At 45.0% G+C, this 10,437-nt stretch overlaps 2 protein-coding genes across 3 annotated transcripts; both read left to right on the forward strand.

The window, feature by feature from the left end:
• The first annotated feature begins 1,602 nt into the window (after nt 1-1,602).
• LOC143296946 (uncharacterized) lies at nt 1,603-5,866 on the forward strand. Of its 2 annotated transcripts, none has more exons than XM_076608990.1 (2): nt 1,603-1,725; nt 3,278-5,866. In XM_076608990.1, the coding sequence occupies exon 2, from the start codon at nt 3,800-3,802 to the stop codon at nt 4,928-4,930; it is 1,131 nt and encodes a 376-aa protein (XP_076465105.1). In that variant the 5' UTR covers nt 1,603-1,725; nt 3,278-3,799; the 3' UTR covers nt 4,931-5,866. The 2 variants fall into 2 exon arrangements, with proteins under 2 accessions (XP_076465105.1, XP_076465106.1); XM_076608991.1 differs by having other exon boundaries at nt 1,610-1,725; nt 3,321-5,866.
• LOC143296945 (beta-3 adrenergic receptor-like) lies at nt 1,621-8,743 on the forward strand. Its single transcript, XM_076608989.1, has 2 exons — nt 1,621-1,738; nt 6,431-8,743. Exon 2 carries the CDS (start codon nt 7,177-7,179, stop codon nt 8,311-8,313), a length of 1,137 nt encoding a protein of 378 aa, XP_076465104.1. The 5' UTR covers nt 1,621-1,738; nt 6,431-7,176; the 3' UTR covers nt 8,314-8,743.
• The last annotated feature ends 1,694 nt before the right edge of the window (nt 8,744-10,437 follow it).

Consider the following 10,437-nt stretch of genomic DNA (forward strand, 5'->3'; position numbering starts at 1 on the left):
TCGAACACAAAATAAAACTTGAAATATGGTGATGGGAAGATCTTGTAAGTGATTTAATCCCATTAATATAGCCATAAGCTCTGCTGTGAATATAGAAAATTCCTCAAGTTACCGATATGATAGTATTTTCTACTTTCAATGAGAGAGAGAGAGAGAGAGAGAGAGGGTATAGTGCGTGTATATGTTTGTGCCAGTGTGTGTGTGTGTGTGTGTGTGTGTGTGTGTGTGTGTGTGTGTGTGTGTGTGTGTGTGTGTGTGTGTGTGTGTGTGTGTGTGTGTGTGTGTGTGTGTGTGTGCACGCACTCACGTAAGTATGGGTGAGAGCGAGAGAGACGGAGCTATAATGTTGCACGTCAAGTTAACCCACACTGTCATATGGCCTCAGGTTCACTATCAGCTGAGGAACAAATTACTTACCTCGTTAAGTGAAACACTGCCATGGCGGCGTGTTACGCAGCGTTTACAACTGACACGGGAGAAACACGTTGCGATTACATTCAAACCAGCTCCTTTTCGTGGGTTTCTCGGCCCCGGGCTCGAGTTTTGGTTGCCGCCCCCTTCTGACGCACAAAACCCTCCCTACCTATTTGGAGTTTAACTCTCTCCATACGAACGGCGAAAGAGACGACGTTAACAGCGTTTCACCCCAATTACAATCGTCAAAATATTGCAAGCGGAAGGCTCTTATACTGAAGAGGTGAATGTTGACAAAGAATACCACAATTCTGACGACGGAAGCTAAAGGTTGGGTCATTCAGACACCCACTGGACATCCGTGGGGTCTGTGTAGAGGAGAAGAGAGAACTGGCCGTACTGAGTGAGTTAACGACCTATTGGCATCTACACCCTCCCTCCTCCCTCGGCATACCTATCTATGCTTTCCATGTTTGACTCTCTCTGACTGTATCTCTCTTCTCTTTCTCCATCTTTCACTGTCTCTCTGTCTCCGTCTCTATATCTCTCAGTGTAACGGTCTCTGCCTCTGTCTGTCTGTCTCAGTGTCTATAGTCTGTGTGTCTGTCTCTGTCTCTCAGTGTCTGCCTCTGCCTGTCTGTCTGTCTGAGTGTCTGTCTGTCTGCCTGTCTCTGCCGGTCTGTTTGTCTCTGTCTGTCTGTCTGTCTGTCTATCTGTCTGTCTGTCTGTCTGTCTCTCTCAGTCCTCTCTGTCTCTGTCTCCGTGTCTCTCTCTCTCTCTCTCCCTCCCCCCCCCCCCCATCTCTTGTTCACACTGTGAGCGAGTGAGTATGGAGACACGTGTGTCTGTGGAAAACAAAGGACCCGAGGCACTTTATCACAGTGCGGCAGAATCAAATTTTCCTGAGTCTGGTACCGCAAGGAACAGCCGAGACAGCTTTATCAGCGCCCCCTATCCTGCCCTAATTAGTATACTGTGACCTGTCACAGGGAAACGCAACTCCCTCCCCCCCCCCCCCCCCAACCCCACGCCTCCTCCACCCCCACCCTCCCTACACACACACACACACACACACACACGTACACACCCCTCTCCGAGATTCCCAGTTCACCTATCTCCCCAGCCCAGCCTCTCTCTGTCTCTTTAACTACAACTAGTTTGTGTCTCAGCCTCGGTATCATTCCGAGGCCCAAAGCTCCGGATGTAAAGACTGCGGACTTGTCAGTTTCCAGCGAAGCTTTCAAAACTGAAACGGTTTGTGGGGCGGATTTCGTTTGGTCATCTCGAAGACGGACTTCGAGAAATATAGATGTAAGTGAAGCATGTAAGTGATTGAGAAAATTATAAGAGACGCCTGTTCATTCTCGAAGATGATTTAATGTTGGATTAATTTAAGGTGCTGTTGTTGTTGTTGTTGTTGTTGTTGTTTAATGATAGTCTTTTGCTCTTACTTTCTTTCTTTACTTATTTTCTTTCTTCATTGAACCTTTTTTTTCCCCTTTAGTTGACATATTGCATTCTCCTATCTTCCTTCATTATTTTTGTTAATTCTTTCCTTCCTAATCTACCTTTTTCTCTCCTCCCCACCCCCTTTTTTTTTTCTTTTTTGTTGTTGTTGTTGCTGTTTGTTTTTTTTTTGTTTAAATTTTTTTTTTTTTAGAAACCATTAACTGTTACCTTTGTTATTGTTGCCACTGCTCTCAGAGTAACGTTTCTGTTGTGCTGTCCATTTTTCAACCGTTTAAACGTTTGGCTGTAACTTTGATGCACCTCGAGTAAATTATTGTAGTATTCGGAAGCGATAAAACAGAAAAATTTTAATGTAACTTCTTCTTCCCCACCTCCACCTCCTTCGTTTCCTCTTTCTTCTCTTCCTCCTCGCACCCACAGACACACACACACACACACACACACACACACACACACACACACACACACACACACACTCACACAGAGAGAGACAGAGAGAACCTTCAAATCCGAAGATATTAGCGCTACCAGACTTTTAAAACCAAGGAGTTTGGAGGGGGGCTTTGGGGGGGGGGGGGGAGTAAAGAAAAAAGACTGCAGTATGAACTGAAAAGAACGAAAAAAACGTTCTTGTTTAGTATTTAGTAGTAGTTGTAAATTTCCTTCGTGTGTGTGTGTGTGTGTGTGTGTGTGTGTGTTCTTAGCGGTTCAGTTTTTTTTTTTTTTTTAATTTAATAGAACAGCTAACGGATTTAAATGGATCGGTTATGATATCGGGCCATTTGAGAAGTTATTCATTATCATTCATTTTACACTTACAGTTTCTTGCATTTTACTCAACATGTTTATGACATCAGATATCACATTTGACTTAGAATCCAACATTCTGTTGCCTATAACTAAGCCGATCGCGGGGATCCACACTAAAAACAACTTCTGACGCTATGATACAAAAAAAAAAAATCGATTAAAATCACACTGTGAAATGTATGAAATTTTCATTCAAGTTTGTCATAGGTCTTACTAATGTTGCAGCGTTATGTCGGTGGTGGCGTGTTAGTGCAGTTGTGTGTGTGTGTGTGTGTGTGTGTGTGTGTGTGTGTGTGTGTGTGTGTGTGTGTGTGTGAAGATCTCAGTCCAGGGTTTGATGAAATTTCCATCCATCGATTTTCATAGCACATACGCATTAACATACTATTATTAACACAATTAACATTGTTTAGTGTGACCATGTATGATTATGCGAAGGGAGAGAGAGAGAGAGAGAGAATCACTACAGGGCGCTGATCTCTTCCGGGTAATCACCATGCTTATCTCCTCTTCACAGGAAATCATAACATTGTTTCCTTTATGCCAAAAGACACTAGCACAGAGTTGCTCACTCTCATTCCAGATATTCCCCTTTTTCACTGGAAGATTACATCGTTTTGACACAGCTAGTCCGCCTTACAACTCATCGCTGGACCAGTGGTCACTCACTCCCTCTGCACGGACGCTGCCTTGTGTTGCCGAGAACCCCGGAGACTTTTCGGCGACATGGGACCTGCCTTAAAACCCTTCCAAGGATTTGTGGCCACGCAGTGATGCTATTTACGCTCTGCAGTATGTTTATCTAGAGGCTTTGACTTGAAACGAATCATAAATGGAGGCAGATTTTGTCGTAGATTGTTTATTCAATTAACTTTCTTTAACGAATTCTCCTCAATGGTTCCTTGAGTGGGCAGTTAATGTAATTTCGCTTCCTAATCTGATTGATAAGGCACCGTGCAAGGGAAGCATTCCGTGGTTCTCTCAACAGTTGAGCGTAAAACCATTGATATACAGCGAGCAACACCGACTGACGGACTGATTCCTCAAGCCCTCCTGGTAAGGTGTCATTTTCACCGTCGTCTGCAGTCTTGTTGGCCCTCTCGCCATGGCAACGACCCAGGGGGTTCCTACCACCCCACTCACCCCGCTGTTCACTCCGCAGGGGGCGAACAACACGACGACAGGGAGGCCGCCCTCGTTCCCCTTCGCTGTGCTGAACGCAGCGTTCCTCAGCGTGAAAATCGGCAGTTCCATTGAAGCCATACTCATCATAGTCTTCAACACTGCCCTCTTCGTTGTCATCGTCAGCTCAGTGTCTTTGAGGAAGCAGATGAGGTACCAGCTGGTGCTGAGTCTGGTGGTCAACAACCTCATCGTGGGCATCCTCAGCGCGCCCTTCACGGTGGATTACATCGTCCGTAAGGCCTGGGTGCACGACTGTTACTTCAGCATCATCCGCCACCTGCTGACTATCTTCGTGCAGGACTTTGTGTCCATGTGGGGGCTGGTGCTGATCTTGCTGCACTACCTGGCTCGCTTGCTCAGGTACGAGGGCCCCGCGTGGCTCGTGCGTCTCCCGTCCTGGCTGCTGAAGACACTGCCGGCGCTGATCGTGGCGTCCCCGTGGATGGTGGCGGCGGTCCTGCAGACGTCGCTCATGTTCCTGGGCATGCACCCCCAGGCCTTGGCCGCGCTGGGCCAGGGGCGCTGTCCCCTGGTCATGCAGACCTGGAGCTACTACTTCTTCAGCTTCACCTGTTTCTTCTTCCCGGCCGTCATCCTCCTCACCCTCGTCGTCCTCATCGTGGTCAGAGGCAAAGACTCCTCTTCCCCAGGCAGTGGCGGCGGCGGGGAGATGGGGACGTGTTTGGTGGGGAAGAGGGAGATGGAGGGCAGAACGGGTCACGTGGTGGCGGCGGTGTGTGCCCTCCTGACGACCGGCCCCCCGGTGCTGTTCTACGGGCTGCGGCTGTACGTGCAGGCTTCCGCTGCCGTGGTCATCATCGGCGGGGTGGTGATGATGCTAGTCAACGAGTTGCTGCCCGTGGTTCTGGTCGCCGTGTGGGTGCTGATGTTCCCCGAGGTCCAGGAGCGGGCCTGGGAGCTGGCGGGGCGTCTGCTGCCGTGCTGCGCTGCCCGCTTCCGGCGTCATGGCCCCCCTCCCGGGACGTCCCCCTCCTCTTCTGCTGCTGCCTCTGTCACGTCCGTGTCTTTCCGGAACTTGACGGATGAATAGGACTGTAGCAGCAATGTTGTTGTGTTGTGAGCTCTGTGTGTGTGTGTGTGTGTGTGTGTGTGTGTGTGTGTGTGTGTGTGTACGCGCTCCTCGCTTTCTCTCTTCGCTTTTCATGAGTGTACGCCGTATTTTCTGGGTATCTGCAGCACTGTATTTAAAGGAGTCAATCGTGTTTTAGTCACTGTGGAAAGCACTTTTCTTTCATGTTCATTTTGCTGTTAACGGCTGACATATACTGCCATTCACAGGCTTCTTGTGCAGAAAACAGCAGCAATGATGCCTTATTTGAAATGTAATTGTGTTGCACTTTGGGTCCTAGAAACTGTACTTTTCTATTTCTTTAATTTTTTTTTAGTTAACGGCCGCACAGCTTTGTAGAGGAGTTGACTAAAGTCAAGTGACTTGGCAAGTGAGATGATTACTTACACACGTAATTTTGTGTGTGTGTGTGTGTGTGTGTGTGTGTGTGTGTGTGTGTGTGTGTGTGTGTGTAATGTACATGCTCGTTGAGATGCATCTTGTTGTCAATTGTTTATTAGTTTCGTGTTCACTTGTCCTTTATTTTAGTATCACAGTTTGGAAAATGATATTTCCGGGTTGTACAGTTTATACGTGCCCATATTTATTTTCTTCGCAATTCTAACAATTCTAACCGATGTACAAAAACAAAAGACTACATCAGCTAAAGTGTTTCAGACTGAAACTCTTTATTGAAGGCGAGTGAATAATTATCATCATTGATAATGCGATGTTTGTGTGTGGAAAACAGTCATTCATAACAGTTTGTGTTGCGAACATGTTTAACCTAACTAAAGTGTTGCATGACTGTATGGAATAAATATGGATTTTTAGGTCCTGTTTTCTGTTGTGGATATTGCTTCAACATTTGTTCGCTTTGTTTCTAGTGTTCTCTCTCTCCGTCTCTGTCTGTCTCTCGTTTTGTTTTTTTGTTTTTTGTTTGTGTGTGTGTGTGTGTGTGTGTGTGTGTGTGTGTGTGTGTGAATGATTATGCCGATTCATTTGGCTATTTGCCAAATTATTCATTAATTTTAGTCATAATGTGTATTCATCTATTAAGTCAGTTAGTACATTAAAAGACAATGTACAAGTAGTACAAGAAAAGGCTAAGTTGAAGCAAACACAAACAAGGGCAACATGTTTTTAAACGAACAGTTTTGCTTTATAAAAAAAAGGGTGGGTGGGAGAAAAACTTTTACACACACACACACACACACACACACACACACACACACACACACACACACACACACAGTGATTTGCAATCAACTTGTTTCTGGAGAAAAAAAATGCATCAAGGAAAACACTCGAATGATGGATGGAAGTTCATGACTTGTGGCATAGCAAAATCTAATGGTCAATGATATCTGAAGAAGCGAGTGTTTTGAAAAGAAAAAAAGATATAACTGAAGACGCTTGGTTCTTCAAACCAACACGTTCCATTTCTTCTTCCTGCTCTGACCAACGGCTCTCTTTTCTCAGCAGATACACGCGACAGTCTTCGACATCACCCCCGCAACTTCGATCATCATCAAGTGCATTGTCTGTCAGCATCCACAACTGCTGGAAACTCTTGACTACGCCAGTAATATTGTCAACGTTAATGTCGGCGGGGGCCCGGTGGTCACAGCGATCCAAGCTATTAATGCCATGTTTACAGAGCTGTTGTGTGTCGCGAGGTGAGTTGAGACAGTTCGCACTGTTCTTTTTTCAACGACGTCGTTGAGAGTGTTCGCCTCGAGTGACAAAGGTGACACATTATTATCTTCAGCATCTTTCACTGCATTATCAACTGGATAATCCGTAAGATAACTAGGGTTTTATTTATTTATTTATTTATTTATTTATTTTAGCTCGTATGCTGTAATTTTCTTTTATGTTTGGTGAATACAGCTACATCAGGGACAGCAACACTACAGGGCGCACAACAGCAAAGTTAGTGCAACTGCAACGTCCACCCATGCCCCTAAAGTTCCTACATCGTTTTCAAAGTGCCCAGTAAGATAAACGCAGCGACAAATATCAACGGGTAAAAGTCTCTATACCAGGTCAAGTGTCCTGTAACATCAATTGCAAGGGACGATATCCGTCAATGTCAATAGTGAAATCCCTGCACTGTTTGATGCAGCCACCTTATCAGTGTTGTTGAGGGAAAGAAATATCCCATCCTCTTTTCAGCCGCCTCTCCCGTGATTGTTGAAACCCCAGTCATACACACACAGTCGGCGATGGCTGTCCCAGGCAACATGAGCGTGGGTAACTTGACCAACACGACCTCCAGTGACGCCCTTCAGTCTGCCTTGGACCTGTCTGATAAACTGTCAGTGGCCATAGACGTTGTGCTGATCGTGTTGGGCGTTGTCTTTAACCTGTTCCTGCTGGTGGTTGTGTTGGGGAAGAAAGAACTGCGCTGTGATATCCGCAACATGCTCATAGCTAACGTGGCGGTGGCAGACCTGATTGGCTCTTGTGTGATACTGCCCGTTGACGTCTCCCTTACCTTGCGGGGAGACTGGGATCTAGGCTGTTACCCGCACATCGTTTTTCAGCTTCTCGATTTATTCTGCAGCGGCTTCGTCAGTATGTGGGGGCTGGTGTGTTTGGACTCTGTGCTTCTTGCCAGAGTGTGCCACCTGGAGATGCCTCTGACGTCACTCCTGACGTCAGCAGTCTCTCCGTCCAACTTGGTGTGGAAACGGCGGTTGGATAGAGCGGTGGTGGTGGTGGTGATGGCGTTGCCCTGGGTGCTGTGCGCTACCGTCATCACCCCCATCATCTTCGCCGGGCTGCACGAGCTTCGCCGTCAGTTGTGGACCGACCAGAGGTGCGAATTCATCTTTGACCCTTGGGTGCCGCTAGCTCTCAACATCCTCTTCTTTTTCCTGCCCTGTCTCATCGTCCTCGTCCTCCTCTCCGTCATCGCCTGCGTCCTCTGCTACCGGAGAAGGAGAGGGGGGTTCGGAGCTGTGACCCCCACCGGCACGCCCCCTTATACCCCCACCACCAGCGCCAGCAGCCTGGGAGAGACGAGCTGCGCGGGCCGCATGGATCGTCCCTTGGCCTACGCTGTGGCCACGGTGCTGACGGTCGTGCTGATGGTTCCTCGGCATGTGCTGTCCATGGTGGACCACTACCATGGGCTGCCCGAGCTGACGGACGTGCCCAACTGGGTCCTCGTCATCTCCACCATCCAGCTGGTCGTCCAGGCCGCGCCCGTCTGTCTGCCGCTCGTCTGGCTTCTGCTCCTGCCCGAGGTCCGAGCGCGCGCGTGGCACCTGTTGACCTTGGGCCGAAGGGTCGTCACGAGGGTCAAGGACGCGCCGCACTTTGACCCTTCTGTCTCCTACAGGAACTTGGACCCGTGAGGTGGAGGCTTCAGGTGTTAATCTTCAAGAAAGAGCCATGTGAAAGCTTGTCCTGGATGACAGATTATCGTAAAACATTACAACAAAGGACGGACTGGAAACTCCACTTGACTCACAACGCAATACAGGCTCAAATTTTCGACAAAACTGCTGGCTTGTTTTTTCTCGGACAAAAATGTACACACCAAAACAAATCCGTGGTAAAAACTACTCGAAATAATTGTAGAAGAGTTAGGTGTTTCACCAAAAAACAGAGTGGTTATTTTTTTTCTTTCTTCTTTTTATTTTTATTTGTATATTATTATCCGGAGAACATAGCGCACTGATGAAACTGGCCTGTTCTCTGTAGTATGGCGTGACCAACATTTCAAAACTATGACACGATCCTCTGGTTTTTACAATATCATTTTATCATTCTTGTCTGCCTGGGGGGGGAAAAAATATATATGCGTATATCAAAAACGATAGTTGATGGTCGTTTTCATTCATTTTAGGTGATGGGCAGATATAGAAAGGCATTAAAAAGACATCCTTTTCAAAGTCAGTCTGCAGAGATAACGTACGGTCAGAAAGGAATGGTCACTGTCTTCATGATCGTTATGCTGAGTTGTGGGAGATCGATAAGTTCATTTAAGATGGGGAGACACTGAGTACAGTAACTGCTGCATGGTCTTCGGTATCCACTTCGTAACGACGTATACCAAAACCTTTTCCTTTTGGTGTTGGGAAATCAATATTCATACCTGCAGAGCTCTTTTGTTGTTGTACAATACACCTTTTTCACTTTTCTTGTAATTATTATCTTATCATAATCGATTTTGTGTCGTGTATGAAAGAGTATATTATGTAAGCTCACATGTAAGTGAAAGACTAACAAGAAAAGATGACGTGAAATGTGAAACTGTAGCGGCTGTTTTGAAATTGACGTTTTCCAGTTTATTCATTTTACTTGTTTCCTGTTGTTGTTGGTTGTTGTTCTTTTTTTTGGTTGTTGTCTTTTTTATACTTATTCTTGTCTATTTACTTTGTTTTATATCAAGTGATTGTGCTTTTTTTTAATTTTTTTTTATTTTTTATTTTACATCACATTGTGTGATTTAGTGCATGCGTTGGTACCGTTGTTTCTGTGTACAATTTGAAATAAAAGAAAAGAAAAGATTACTGAGAACTGAGTGAGGTGGTTGTCTGTATATACTGCCGTTGCTGCTACTTTCACTGTTATGACTAAGTAGCAACAGAAACAGCATCTGCAGTAGTTATGGTACTAGCGTCTTCATTTTCATCATCACACACACGCACGCACACACGCACGCACATACGCACGCACAGACACACGCACGCACGCACGCACGCACGTATGCATGCATACATGCATCCATCCATCCATACATACATATCAATAAATCAGTCACAAAATACACTTTTATTTGTCAACGGAAAAATAGAACAGTCATAAAAGACAGATATTTGCCTTAAAACAGGAAATATGTCAGATTACAAGTAGAAGAAAGCATAATAAATAAATGAGAATAAAAAATAAAGTAGAATGTACAACGAGCACAAAGTAATAAATCATTAGAAAGCAAATGAACAACAATGACAAAATAATAATAATGATAATGATAAATAATAATAATAATAATAATAGAGTTCAGTGCACACACCTATGAAAGCACACATCTAACAAATTAAAGTTAACGTCAAAAGACAAAGATTTCCGTCACTGCATGATATGTATATATGTATTTCATTTCTTTTTTTTTTTTCTTTTTTTGAGTCATCTCGATATTCCTTGATGGCTCACTTGTGCTTTGTATATTGACATTTTGTTGATTTTCTGCAAATGTATGCTTATAAGACATATCAAAACACATCACAATTAGAACAGTGACACAAACCACATGCAACAAAGTAGAAATACGTGAAAAGGTAGGTATGTACGTTCATCACCATTGGTACAGGAAAACTGTTTTCTTACAGAACATTCGTCATCAAGTATCAAGACGAGGACAGCAACAGAAAATATGAATATTTCCAGTATGAAAAAAAGACAATTATATATATATATATATATATATATATATATATATATATATGTGTGTGTGTGTGTGTGTGTGTGTGTGT

Source organism: Babylonia areolata, chromosome 22, assembly GCF_041734735.1.
Source record: "Babylonia areolata isolate BAREFJ2019XMU chromosome 22, ASM4173473v1, whole genome shotgun sequence".
NCBI lineage: Eukaryota > Metazoa > Mollusca > Gastropoda > Neogastropoda > Buccinidae > Babylonia > Babylonia areolata.